Raw genomic sequence first — 15,286 nt, 5'->3', positions numbered from 1 at the left:
GTGTGTTTTGTTACTATGGGTCATCCAGGAGTATTGAATCTGACTGAACTGAACTTAACTGATCATGGGTGACAATGAAGAGTGTAACCCATTATGTAACTGTAATGTAGATGAGTAGGTAAAATGTTAAAATCAAAGTAACAAACAAAGCAATGAAATATGAAAAATGTAAGCATGAGTTGGCCTAGGCCTACTACACCCGCACAATGACAGAGAATATCTTTAGGTGTGTTCTGGTTTAATCAAGGCAGAAAGATACAATATAAACACGAGAACAAAGCATCACTTGGTCACACTATATAAACCAGCTGGATTTATATTCATAGAACATGGACTACGACACTTCTAAAACTTGAGTAGGTCTACATCTGAGAAGGATAGCCTACTTCTGGTAGACTACAAGCCAAATGCATACAAGAAGTCAGAGAAACTAGGCTACTCACAATGCATTCAGGACGACCCGCCCCTGGTCTAAAATTCTCATGATGATGTACAAAACCATTCTGCTTTATCTTGAACGTGGCCTTGACAAGCCCACAGACGCCTCGAGATTGGCCCTGTGGATCATCTGTGTGGCTGGCCCTAGTGGCGTCATATATAGACCGGAAAAAACACAGATAAAGCTATGCTAATTTTGTTGGATACGGCTGTGTTCGTTCTGAATGTTTGTTTAAAGGCAGCGTGTAACATAATTTATGGGTGAATAAATGTTAGGCACAGTGTAGCCTATCAGTCAGTCCGTCCCCGTGACCAAAATCTTTCTCCGCCCACTGAAGATTGGCAGCCAGGCAATGTAATCCTGACCAAAACTAACGGAATAGACAAGCGGATTGTAGCTCAGATTAGTCGTATCCTCTGTCTTAATAAAAGCTATTGAGGAAAAACAGCTTTGCTCTATTCTAAACGTATAGCAAAGGTATTAAATAGCATACGCGCGATTGTGAATGTCCGCGCTTTGTTTGGCTTCTTTACCTTTTCCTTTTCGCCGTGCGTGTCATTGCTGAGACAATGGAATCTCTTCGCTCTCAACGTCTACAGCCCGGGATAGGATCTGGGATAGGATCTGGAATAGGACACGGGATGGGATATGGAGCAGGGTCTACTGGTACTCTACGATCTTTGCGGCCCGGTGTAACTGTACCAACCACCTCCCCGCAATCCGCCTCGGCTCCCCTATCTGTGTCCCCGGGACCACCGCCGCCTCCGCCGCCGCTACAGTTCCACAGCCTCGGGTTGGGCGTCATGGGCTCTGCTACTCTGGGGGCTGCAGGAATGGCGAGTGCTGGGCTATGCAATCCAGCCAACCCGGCTGTGTTGCGGGAAGCAGTTGATGCCGTTGTCAGAAGTTTTGCAAAACATACCCAAGGATATGGAAGAGGTGAGAGTGATTTGTTTTGGCTATGGTGTTCCTCTTCGCATTCCATAGCCAACAGATGCTCTGCTCAAAAACATAACCTAATCATACATTCTATCCGTAAAGTAAAAGTTATATTCACATATCTTAAAATATTTACGGACATTCGTTGTTATTCTTATAGGCCTTTATGTCTACTCTGCTTTCATTCATATCGATAGGTTATGGGAATATATAGTGGAATTCCTATGGAACGTGTTGGACAAGCATGAATCCTGTTCTGGGTCATTCTTCCCAAAGCAGGCTTAAGATGTTTACACAATATGTCTTCTTAGCCAATTTTCCAGTTCTCAATGCGCTTTGCCAACATCTCGTAGCTCACATGAAATTTCTTGGCCTCTTTGAACGGTTATGATGCGAATCGAACTGTTGTAAGGCCAGGTGTTCACCCTGGAATGCTTCAGAGCAAATCGCAGGAATAGCTTGGTTTACTTGTGCTATACACAGTTAGTAGTAGAGATTATGTTGCAGCCCTCGACCCTCCTCCCAGGAGATGCTTGCAAGATGGTTTCAGAGAACGAGCACTTTCTTAATCATTTGTATCCTACAGATGTATTTTTAAGTAATTCCAAATGTTTTATGTCAATGGTGTTCTGTGTATTCCTCTAGATGTCACCAATTGACCAACTGCCAATACTCTTGGGCAGCCGTCTTTACAGTGAATCACTTCATGCAACTTTGTTCAGCCAAACTGTACTTGGATAAACTTCTGTGAGAATAGTCATCAAAACATTAGAAACATATTAAAGCATGTATTTGTAGCCATTCAATCTCTAAACACTTAAACAGCTTTGAATTGTAGCACACTCTGGATGGTCTGTGCATACATAAACAATGGATTATTTGTAGATTAGATCATCCCTGTCTTCAGCCTGTAAGTAAGCCTAGGCTACACCGCAAGCCGTTCTTCATTTGCCTCGAATGGTGTCTTTCTCCCAGTGAACGTGGTGGAGGCTCTGCAGGAGTTCTGGCAGATGAAGCAGTCTCGAGGGGCGGACCTCAGAAACGGGGCGCTAGTGGTCTACGAGATGGTCCCCTCCAACAACCCCCCCTATGTGTGCTACGTCAGCCTTCCTGGGGGAAGCTGTTTTGGGAGTTTCCAGGTAAGGGTGGAAAAGAGGTCAAAGTTCAGATTCTAGTTGTGGAGGACATTGTTTTGGCCGTTGTAATGAGTAAGAGAACTTGCCCTGAACTTCCATGACGTTAGGTTTGCAGTACTACACACAACTGTTTCAAATTTGGCAATTGGCTACATTATAATTTTAACCCTTGTGTTGTCCTCATATTCTGTATACTTCCCTTGCCCTCGGGTCAAAATGACCATTCCTCCACGAAAGCTCAGTTCAGTCCATAGAACATTCTATCACAATATTTCAGTGTGTGTGTATGTGTGTTTGTAGGTGTGTGAATGTGTGTGTGGGAGTCTACTCTGTAGATATGTGTAGGTATGTGTGTAGGTATACTATGTTCTTTGTGTTTCTGTTATATGTAAGTCATCTTTATTGTACAGCTTTTATGGAAATATGAACAAAAGCCATCTTTGACTTTTTCTAATGTTAGGGACACAGTAGTCACCAAATTTCAAGTTGTAAACAGATCACTTAGGGGGGTGTCTATGCTGTTAAACATTATAGCAGGTAAATGTTGACCCCTAAGACAACACAAGGGTTAACTCACATATTTTGTTATTGTAATGTTGTGTGACAGCTTTTCTCTCTCCGCTATCCTCCTTGTGCTTGAGCTAGTTCATTCAATGGATCCCACCTAATTTACTATTTTGTCAACAGTTTTGTCCAACAAAGGCCGAAGCCAGACGCAGCGCGGCTAAGATTGCTCTGATGAACTCCGTCTTTAATGAGCACCCATCCCGCCGTATCACGGACGAGTTCATCGAGAAGAGCGTGTGCGAAGCTCTCGCCTCCTTCAACGTAAGCATTTAAACTATATCCCCTCGTGTCGAAGATGAAAATAAAAACTATTCAGCACTGGCTGTCTCACGTCAGATACAACTCAGTCAGTGGAATGTGTTTATCTCATCTCTATGTACTAACTACAGTGATGCCATAATGAGAGACACATGCTGAACAACTATGAACAAAAAGGATTAGTGTTTGTATAAGTTTCCTTTCAACACAGCAAGTATTAGGTCGTTACTATATGCAGTAATGCCAAAAATAACATGCAGAGTTGCCTACATAAATGCTGTGGAAAACAATGCAATGTTTAAACTTTTCTGTTTTGTTAGAGACATTACACTTGCTGACATTTCCACTTCCAGACAATTCCAAGTAAATAGTGCATATTTTCAGGATATAGTCTATCCATGCATAGGAACTTCTGAACATTTTAATATCTTATCTGGAAGCACAATGACATGTAAAAAGATCTCATGCTATGTCCATAATAGACCATAGATAAGGAGCCAACACTTCTGAGGTGCATTCAAATTTGGCACACATTGGCAAACGTTTGTAGCGAACATGTTTTCTCTGAACAGTTAAATTTGAATGATTTGGTGTCAACATTCCATTGTAACGATAATTGCATTGTTCCCTTCGTCAAGCTCACGTCCAGCTCCGGCTGTATGTTCGCGAAGAACTACCTCCTCAGACTGTTTGCGAGTGTTTGCAAACGTTCGTCAAACTCAAGGCAAACAGAAAGCTGTTTGCAAACGTTTGCATATGTTTGGGAATTTGAACGCACCTCTGGTTTTCACAGGGAAACAGAGAAGAGGCAGACAACCCCAACACAGGGATTGGCGCGTTCCGCTTCATGCTGGAATCCAATAAAGGAAAGTCCATGCTCGAGTTTCAGGTAAAACGCTTTAGAGGAGCAAGGGTCGCTCATTTACCATTTAGATCGGACACTTAGTAGAGGCAAGAGTGCCATCAAAGTGCCTGCAAGGATATCTAGCATCTTGCGTGAAAAGTTCATTGCTTGAGCATGATCTGTGTACTGGGACATTATGTCTGTGCAGTCCATTTATGGCATTGTGTTTATGCTGTATGTTGAATGGAATTAGCTTACCCAAACAATCTCACCAGTTGTTTTGACATGTTTCTACACTGCAGGCTGCCCAATTTCATGGTGTATGTTAGCTCGTGCTATGAAATTTATATTGTGTCTGCTACAAAAATTGGTTTGCCGTAGATATACAAATTTGACCTAGTCAGACTCATATTGTCCGTCATGTCATTTCTCTTTTACACAACAGTGTTTCACCTAACTTGTACATACTGATATAGTATATTACAGTATAGTAGAGTATATATTAGAGTATAAAGATTTCCTATGTTTCTCTTTCACTTGCATTTGTATTCATTCATGACAAATAATGACAAAAATCATCCATAGATACCTTGACAAAAAGATTTTCACAGTAAAACTTGTAGCAGCATTTGAAGCTTACCATTTAGATGATCTGCTTCTCCATTCATAAAGGAATGCAGATGATTCTGAGCCTGAGGTACATTGCTCTCTTACTTACGTAATATGTGTTGGATTGGTTTGGTAGGAATTAATGACAGTTTTCCAACTGCTCCACTGGAATGGAAGTTTGAAGGCCATGAGGGAGCGGCAGTGTTCCCGTCAGGTAGAATGGAAATTTTTGTGACAATTTAAGTATCTCCTAACTCAAAATTAAGCGTTTCGGGTGTAGCTTCTGTATTTGCCATATGCTACTGGTGAATGGGAACTTTTCAGACTGTATTTATAACCATTCATGTCTTCACTAGTGATCAGTTTCTAAACCAGCACTTAGGCCACGTAGAATTGATAATAATACAAGGCAGCTATATACTTACCACACTTAAACCATTTAATGGCATTAGATTGCAAGCGTGCATGCTTCAGTGCATACAGTCATTAACGTTTTGTGTGAAGTTTAAGTGCTCAGTATCTGGATTAAGTACCCCAATAAAACTAAAGCATAAGTCAGCCCCTAATGGAATGCACCCTCCCCCCCTCTCCATCAGGAGGTCCTGGCTCATTACTCGCACCGGGCGCTGGATGACGACATGCGCACGCAGATGGCGGCCGACTGGGTAAACCGGGAGCAGGTGGTGGCGGGCACCATCAACCGGGAGGTGGCGGCGACCGAGCGCGAGTTGGAGGACGCGCGGCTGGCGGGGCGCGAGCTGCGCTTCTACAAGGAGAAGAAGGACATCCTCATGCTGGCCGTGGGGCAGCTGGGCGGGGCCAACAACACAGCGACGCTGCCGCACGCCTGCTGATTGGCTGGCGGAGTGTGAGCGTGGCTGTGGTGTGGCGTGAGAGTGTGGCTGTGGCTCTAAGGACACCTGGAGCCACTCTGATTGTAAGAGACAGTTTTCTTACTTTTTTTTTTTTTTTTTTGAGAAAAAAAAACAGATGCAAGCCAAAATATAGACCAATGTCTGTCAGTGTAACCATCAAAATGCCTATATCCATTTGCTGGTGTTTTTTAAGTGAAATTATGTTACTTGGAAGTTGCCACAGTTGAAATATATGACATATTCCTTCAGTGACATCTTAGACGTGATGCTCAGTGCTTAGAATATGAATATGTTTATTTGGATGTTGGCACTGATTGAGAGTCAGTGTTATCGTTCAAACAGTTCAAAAATACTCAATCCGGCATTGAACATGTCTGAAATAGTATGTTGCAGTGTTCAGTCTATAATTGTGAACATAGTACGAGTACATACGGTGTGAACAATAAACTGAATCTAACCAAAATGATAGGGCATGCCAAAACAGGTCAAACGTTAACATTCAAGTTACTACAACCCACACCACTTTTCCAATATGCCAAACAATCAATTTTGTATAATTTTATATATTTGAAAGTCTATCTACTTTTTTTTGCATTAAGTGCAGTCTAAACCCAATTTTATTGGACAACATGCACTGTGCAGCATGTTCATGACCAATTCAATGCATACATTTGCTCATTAGCAGTACTGTAGGTTAAACAGCCCTAATGATCTCCACCAGTTGGGCTGACATTTTGATGCACATTAAAGGGCAAACCATCTTTTTATCTAAGCAGTTCTAGGGAGAAAGTGCCCAATGTCTGGAGAAAAGAAGTGTCATTTCTCATGTCTTGGTTTTAAGGAGCAGAACTTAAAGCACAACTCTGATGTTCTACTTCTATGACTTTCTATTGACCAAGTTCTTGAGTATATGGTAGTGTTGGTGTTTGGGGCCATCTGGTCAGGTTTAAGTGTTCAACAACAGCCTGGCGGCAGGTAGAGGAAGACAAGAAAGCCATATGAACACAAGTGCAATCAATTTTCCTTTGCTTGCTTTTCTTATGTCTTTAATGTTATATTGCCTCATGTACTGTAAGGACTGCAACTACAGTGCTCTCTCTCACACACACACACACGCACGCGCACACACACACACAAACACACACACACACACACACACACACACACACACACACACACACACACCTATGAAGACTTTTCAAATGGGAACATAAACCACAACAAGAACACCATGGCCTTGATATACAGCTAAACCCGTCATCAGCTGTAGTAACATCAACATCCATGTCATTACCACTACATGACATATTGCAAGGAGAATGTATCATAATCGTTCTCAAGAAAAATTTTGAGTTGTTTCTTATTTACCTTATTATCTGCCCCCCTCCCCTGTATTTAATATATGCCACAGATAATGGGTATATGTGTGGATATTTCACATATGAATAAAGAATGCAAACAAATTGAGATTTTTAAATGAAGAAACTAGGTGTGATTCATGACATAATGACTTATGTGACAGAGTCCCTGCCTCTGGTTTTTGTGACACCAATTTCAGCAGTGCTGTTACAATTTTTAAATTACAGGAATGTTTGTTTGTTACATGTTTGTTACTATTGTTTTAAATCATACTTCCACTCAAATGCCTATTGTTTTAGAAATGCATGTTGAAATATAATTTTGGAGAAGAAACAATGTATTCGAATTTTATACAGCCATTTTTTATATTTTATATCACAAATTGTAAAGCTTTTTAAATCAATGTAGGTTTTATACATAAAAGGCAACAAATAAAGTAGCCCAAATAAATCTTGACTTGTGGTTTGTTTTCATATATGTGTAGTAAACTAATATCTACCCCCTTCACTTGTCATTTGTTTTTGAAACTGTAAAAAACTGCTGATGACTCTAAGCAGTTCTCTCCTCTGTCCTGCAGGTGTCAGTCTGACCGTGAAAATTTGTAAAATATATGTTCAACCAAACAATTACCATATAGCTGAAATTTTCAAATTTACTGCAGTTATTGCATTCAGCATTTAATTTACCTCAGTTCATATCTCTGAACTACAATTTATTCCTTCAAATTTGTTAAGTAATTTACTAATTACAAATTACAGCACCCTCCACATATATTGCCAATTTAGCACCCCTGGTAAAGATGAGTAAAAAGAGGTACAAAACAAAATCACATTTTATCTTAGTTTCACAATGCAAACAATAAGGCAAAATCCAATCATGAAGGGAAGTAAATTTGTTCTGGGAAGAGAAAAGATCCTCATAAAGAAATATATTTTCTCATATCACCCAGATTCCTATGTCCTCTCGTGCATTCTCCTCTTGCTCATCCCACTGGTTTAGGTATTTCAAATCAGGGAACTGAGATGACATATGTTTTGGTTCACTGACCTGCTGGATGATCCATGACCCAGTTTTAATATATTTTTCATTTAAAATGCCCAGGTATTTCATTGACTTACTGATACCAAGGACCAAGAAATAATGAATTACGGCTTGAAAGTTCATAAGCACTCAGATTTACTGTTTTTTTTTAATGTCAGTCTTGCCAAAGATTGTGACAAAATAAGTTTATGTTTGTAATATTGACTTATTTATGAGGATTTTTCTCTCAATACAATTGTTTCCCTTTAAGGTTGGATTTTCCTCATTGTTTCCACTGTGAAACTGAAATAATGGTCAAAAGATGATTTTTTACTCTTTCTACTCTTTTTACTTATCTTTATCGGGATGCCAGTAAATGTGGTGGCCATTGTAGTTATGTCCCATTTTTCAACATTATTGAGAGGACAAAGATGAAACATTGCTGTCTCGGATACTTAAGAACAGATCATTTTTGTAAATAGTAATACCCCCTTAACACTTCACTGAAAAGGTCAAAGTTCCAGAAGAGAAGCCTCTTCTGTATTGCTGTTTACAGTCGGCTTGAGTTTAATAGTTTTTCATTCCTAGCTCTGTAACTAGGACAATAATCAATATTTGGAAATGCTTGACAACTAATGGAGACTGCATGTTTCAAATTGGAATAATTACATGAACCAGCATTTGCTCATATTGCTGAAAACTATTTGAAAATCCTTTGCAAACTGATGATTGTGCACTTGGAAAATATATTATTTATTTGATCACAGAAATCTAATAATTATTTTAGACATTTTGACTAAGGCTTACAATTGATGATGCTCACATCTTTTGAGGTCATAAATCATGATTTTCCCCATTTGTACAGATAGTTATTTCATATTGATCAAATAACAGGGCAATTGAGCTTTCTAAAATATCGTATTATAAAGTTTCAGTGCTCTCACAGATTGTTGGAGTATGTCCCCCCCACACTGTGGAATTTAGTATTGTTAGTTGGAGGTAAGAACATGTTTTAAAACAATACAAAATATAGGGTAACATGTATAACAGGACAGGGGTACACACTAATAAGTATAGTATAAGTATATATACTCTTTTGATCCCGTGAGGGAAATTTGGTCTCTGCATTTATCCCAATCTGTGAATTAGTGAAACACACTCAGCACACAGTAAGGTGAAGCACACACTAATCCCGGCGCAGTGAGCTGCCTGCAACAACAGCGGCGCTCGGGGAGCAGTGAGGGGTTAGGTGCCTTGCTCAAGGGCACTTCAGCAGTGCCTACTGGTCAGGGTTCGAACCGGCAACACTCCGGTTACAAGTCCGAAGCGCTAACCAGTAGGCCACGGCTGCCCCCAGTAATAATAATACATTTATTATACATAATAATACATTTATTATACATAATAATAAATTTAAGTCGCAAGGGGTCCAAAAGCATGTGTGAACTGCCCAATGGAATGAAAGGTTGCATGATTTTAGTGCTTCAACAAGTGACTAGGGGGACCATTTGAATTGATGAAAAAATCAATTCTGAAGATACTGTAGACCACATAATATCAGAAGTAGCCTACAGAGGAATGCATGTTCTAATATCTTTGGTAAAACAAAATCTTAGCTGATCTATTTAATTGAGAAATAGCTTCTTTATGCTATTATGAACAAGCAAATAAAATATAGTTGAAATCCACAAAGGCCTATACTGGCTGTTACTATTACTACTGATACTATTTTTCACAGATTTTGAGCTATTGCCCAAAAAAGTGTTTCGCTTTAAGCCTACTTCAGGTGGCATTAACATGAACCAGCATCTATGAAAAAAGCTGAAGAAGAGGAAGAAGAAGAAAAGCATTGACAAACATTACATGACCAGCAGCAGCTGTTGCAGTGGTGGTTATAATTAACAGTGTCTCAAAAGCCACCACTAGTCACAAAAACATGTCAAACGGCTGAATTGGCAGAAACTGTCACTGTAGTTTATGATGTATGTAGTTTATGATTGTAAATTATATTATTTTCCTGAGAGTAATATTGGCTTTATCATACATAATGTTCAATACAATACAAGTTTCAGTTTTCAAAAGGCCCAAAAATTGTGAAAATATGTAACTGACTAAAGCTACAATTCCACACTGTGAATGAGTTGTATGTTGCAGTTACATTCTGGATTTCAAACAGTCTGCATTTTTTTCTGAACTGGAACTACAGCTGTTTCGCTTGAGGGGCCTGAAGAGCGCTGACCTGGTTTTATCTGCACACGGTGATCAAGACTAAGTGGTCTCTGTTTATCAACGATTAGCAGAAATGGTTGTCATTAATTAGTTAGGTTCTGCATTTTATTGTTCCATTTGTATGTTTCCGACAGGCTAATCATTATTAATTGGGGTCAACGGACTGATGGCGAGGGATGTTAAAGGGATGACCACGGCTGTGGTTAGTGGACTGTAACCAAAAGTGCCATTACCTTGCTATATTAGACACTATAGACAGGCCCTTAAGCCACTGGTGTCATCTAAAAGCTGCATTAGAGTGCAAATGGCAGAAACAAAAGTGAATCATTTAAGTGGATCAATGTGTTTTTTGTCTTTCACTTAAATTGTTGTTGTTACAATTTATGGAGGTTTAATTTCTAAAAAAGGTGATTGTCCTCTGTCTTTGACATCGTCAGTGACATGCAGGAACAACTGAGAAACATGAATAAAGTATCAGTGTAGTTAACAGAGGACAAAAATAAGAATATCAAAGGAAGTTCATGTTTTGTGGACATTCATCTCGCCTCTTCATTCTGGGTCTTTAATTGCAACTGGTATAATAGCACTAATGTATTAAATACTTCTAATTTTGTTTTGTACTCCACACACACATGCCCTCTGTTTGAAGAGTTATTCTTAGACAGTAAATACACCATTGTGAGTTTACCATCTAATACACAATATTAACATTTAGTCAGCTTATCCATTGATCCCAAATTTTACATACAGGTTTAATGTGGTTGCTCATAACATGCAAGAAGTTGTATGGTTACATAAATGTGCAAGCTAAAATAGGGTACTTTGCTTTGGAAAAACTGGCAGAATACCTTGACTTGGTCTTAATGTTGTTTAGGGGCCAAGAACTATGCAGCTTAGGGTTGGCAAGATGACAGTACCACAGCAACAAATCACATTCCTTCTGGCTTGGTGAATTTTGCTATGGGCCAGAAAGGGGAAGTGATTTCCACAAACTTTTCCCATTGAGAAGAATAATCATGTCATGGATTTGTTGTGGGCACCTATTCAAAACCTTTTGTAAATTTCAAGATACCGCAATCACAAAAAAGTTCACCTGCCACTCCCAAGCAAAAATATCTGAGAAAGGCTCGCCCCGAAACGTCACATATTAAATATTTGCTTGGGAGCTACTTTTTAAAATCAATCTTCCAAATGCCGCATCACATCACACATGAGGTTGTGTGGTACGCTCTTTTCATAAATCAGCCCATGCAGCATTATCCCAAACTGAAGAAAGAAGTGCAACAGTTGTACAAGACTGAGAAACAAATCATCTGGCAGTGAAATAGGTACAAAAGGACAAATAAGCAAAAAGTACAATCTCTGAAGTGCAACAATAGCATGTGTATCTCTTTTCCTGAACTTCACACACCTGTTAGACTATAATAGCTGTGACACTGTGACCTAACCAGTGCACCACCTCTCCTCTCAATGAGCTGAGCAAGACCCTCTTCAGCCCCACTTCATCTTCATAACCTTGCTAATTACTGTACCAGAGCAGGGCCAATGATTAACAAGGGGTGATGCTAGCGGTGTTAGCGTTCCCCTGCCCCTACATCAATCTCTGTGCTCTAGCAATTGACCTCAGACATTAGCATCTGCTTCCATCACAGCAAGGGACAATCTAACACACAACTCCATTGATTTCTTTGGAATGTAGCTGTTAGGAGTTCAGGTGACTCTTGTTTTCAGCACATTAAAAAGTTGGGTAAGTTAAAGAGCCAATTCCTACATTAGCATTACTTCATGTTTTGAGTATTTTGATGTTTTGTGATGGTCGAAACAGTAACATTATCATGGGACACGCATCTAGGGGATATTGCATCTAACATTAGACCCTTTTATCATGGACTCGCAGCGTTGGGTTTGGGAATCTAACACGGGCCAACCACTAGCCAGACAGGGATGATACTGGTGCTCCACCACCCCTACATAAACACAAATATGTCATAAAATGTACTGTGCAATTTAAAAGTAACAACAACATATTAACCAACATAAAAAAGCACAAAATCAAGATGACCAAAGGAGACCTAGTACTGCCAACTGGCGTACTGTTGTCACTCTTGTGTCAGTGTTGGAGAGACTCAATCACTTGTTACATAAATCCTGGGGTGATTTTGTCTTTCTTTGTCAAAACTTGTGTTCCCATGGTGAGGATTAAATTTCTGCTTGAGGAAGTCTCTTAAGGCACGGACACATGCCTCCTTCTCACACACCCACAAATGTGAAAACAAAGAGAAAGCGCAGAGCGATTTTAAAAAAGAGAGAGAGACATTTATGGACACATACAAGGCACAAAAACAAGCATAATACCGAGTGTGTATAAGGGACCATTGAGAAAGGAACTGTGGCCTGGAAGGAGTTGTGGGTGGAACCCAGTGTTGCTCACTCAGTTGAACATCCACTGAGGGACCAAACAGTCAGATAATGCAGCACTGTTAGTGTGACAGAGATTTGACCTGCCCGAACTTCATACACCACAGCCCACAGTCAATACGCAACAGACACACTACTTCAGTGAGTCAGGGGTGAAATCAGTGTGTGTGCACACTCACAGAATGTTCAGTCAATGCATTACATGAATAGATCAAGATCATTTTTTTGCAAAGGAAATAAAAAAGTGAATAATTTTATATTCTAAACTAGTTTGATTACTGTATTTCAGTGAATTGCCATAATGGATAACAAAATGTGGATGACTAAGTATGTGCTGATCTCAGTTTGACACCTCACTGTGATTTTTGCTTGTATAGCGATGCAGAGACTCAGAGGTCATAACGTAAAATAGCCAACACTTAGATGAAAGAATGAAACCAAGATTTTATCTCACAGCTGAAGTTCTGTTTACCTTTCTCACAGCTCACAGTTCATTATACGACAGCAACACAAATGATTTGGTGTAAAGTTAAGTCCCCTGTGATGGCGAAAAAACTAACATATCCCCACTTTTGCCATCCCAGACCTGACCGCCATTCAATTTCTGTGCAACTGGATCGGACACTGTGTGCGGCCGTTGTTCGGCATCAGTGAGGCATGACAACAGTCCTCAGCGCACTGCACCGCGAGACAGAATCCAATACACTGACTGTAGTGGAACTTTGTCTCAGAAAAGCCACCTAGCAGACAAGCAAACATTACAACTGTGAAAGGGCGAAGGTAGCGCGTGGTGCTACAAGCAAGAGTCAGCACCTGCATTCCCTGCATTATTACACCTACAGTATGTACACAGTATACAGTGTGTTTGCTGTACATAGATTATATATGAGTAGTGAGTTGGCTATGTAGAATCAGACCAGGAATATATACTGTATGTCTGACAGTAAGCAATCACATTCAGTCTTTCACTTTGCATAAGCACAGAAATAGCACCTGTTGACTGATTTCTTGCTCTTGCAATAAAATCTGAATGGTCTTCCGTTGCCAGTCACACATTTATTTGTGTACAAGGATAACATGAATAACTGCTGCAAGACATGATACTCTGGAGCGTGAGCTGCTAACACAACATTTTCATTAGCATCAAAACAGCCTGTCCAGAGGGAGGGATGGCCCCCGCCCACCCCCCTCCTCTTCCTGCGCTTTTTATTTCCGGCTGTGATTAATACACACATGTCACACAATGGGGCCCTTGTTGGCGTACCGGGAGACTCCTAATGGAGAGTTATATTTCCAGGATTATATCTGTATTCAATTGCAAATGATTTTACTTGAGGGGGAGGAGGGAAGGGGGGTGGCTTTAATACTCAGCCGCTGTCTATGAAGAATAGTATCGTTTGAATCGAGCGAGCGGACACCTGGTGCAGAGGGGAGTGGGCCCGGGGTCTCGTTGGTGACTTGGCACTCCTGCCAACTTCCCATTTTCCCAGACTGCCTTCATCCATAATACCAAGCTTCCAGTTTCATTCCGTCCCGCCACCCCCCCACCCCCCACGCCTTCAAAATGCCACACGCTTGTAACTTTAGTCTCTCCCGTTTAAAAAAAGGGAGTAGGATGGGGAAAAAACGACGTCTACTGTGAATGAGGCGGAATAACAAAAAAAAAATCTTTCGAGAGTGTGGGGTGAGGTGTGTAAGTGTGTGTGTGTCTGGAGGTGGTTTGGGGGGGGGGGGTCTTATCATCAAAATCAATTTGATGGCTGGCACAGAGGGGAAAATATCAAATGAAATATTATATATAACTGTACAACATGATTTTATTAAACCAGCTACCACTCTCGAAAAGGGACCACAGTTGCCTTTAGTGGATGTACCGAACATTACAGCCACTACGGCATGTGATGAGGGGGATTTTGGAGAAGGGTCCATTTGTATGCGTCCCACATAGCATCCCCCCCGCGCACAATCACCCCTGTATTGCTTGTTGCAAATTTATACCAGGATGTTGGTTTAGAGTGATTCCTTGAGAAAAGAGCGTTTTTTTTTCAAGCAAGTGTTCGCTTTCATGAGCAAAAGTGATTGAGGCACACAAACAAAGCTTTGTTTTCAAAACCTCGCAGATGTATAGCGAGGACCCAGCTTTGTCCCCGTCCTCTCGAAAGTACTAGTAGATGATTTCTGTTTCGAACACAAGCTAGAGTTGTTGAAGGGGGGAAAAATTAGATGCAAGCCCAATATTAAGCCGAGCTTTCCCAGGGCTATGTTTTACACCCTGGAGACCTCTTTCTATTTAGAATGCTGAAAGACCTTGGGTTTTCTTCTGTAATGTTTGTTTGGTCTTTTTAAAATGGCACTCTCACCAAACGTCGAGGATTTCTGGACGACAGAAGGGCTGATTTTGTTTTTCCTCATTTTCAAACTTTAGAATACGAAATAAGATTGTTGAAACCTCTGTAAATACATGCAATGGAACATCAATAAGCCATTATAGCAGATGTTGCCTAGATTGGCTGTTTAATTAAACTAAAAAGCTTGACAAATAATTTACACAGCTGTGAACATTATTTAATCTGTATCTGAATTCTGTCTGTAG

The 15,286-nt window shown here is 40.4% G+C and overlaps 1 protein-coding gene across 1 annotated transcript; it reads left to right on the top strand.

Annotated features, from left to right (window-relative positions):
* The first annotated feature begins 781 nt into the window (after positions 1-781).
* Positions 782-5,762, top strand: lix1l (limb and CNS expressed 1 like). Its single transcript, XM_076301942.1, has 6 exons — positions 782-1,378; positions 2,354-2,517; positions 3,202-3,342; positions 4,133-4,228; positions 4,929-5,006; positions 5,389-5,762. Exons 1-6 carry the CDS (start codon positions 1,009-1,011, stop codon positions 5,644-5,646), a joined length of 1,107 nt encoding a protein of 368 aa, XP_076158057.1. The 5' UTR covers positions 782-1,008; the 3' UTR covers positions 5,647-5,762.
* Positions 5,763-15,286: the final 9,524 nt, after the last annotated feature.

This window comes from Alosa pseudoharengus, unplaced genomic scaffold (genome assembly GCF_046254945.1).
Source record: "Alosa pseudoharengus isolate Yale_2024_CS ecotype anadromous, Long Island Sound unplaced genomic scaffold, YU_APseudo_1.1 YU_APseudo_1.1_scf_23, whole genome shotgun sequence".
NCBI classification, from domain to species: Eukaryota; Metazoa; Chordata; class Actinopteri; order Clupeiformes; family Clupeidae; genus Alosa; species Alosa pseudoharengus.
The sequence above is the reverse complement of the archived record's forward strand: the minus strand, read 5'-3'. Positions and strand labels throughout refer to the sequence as shown.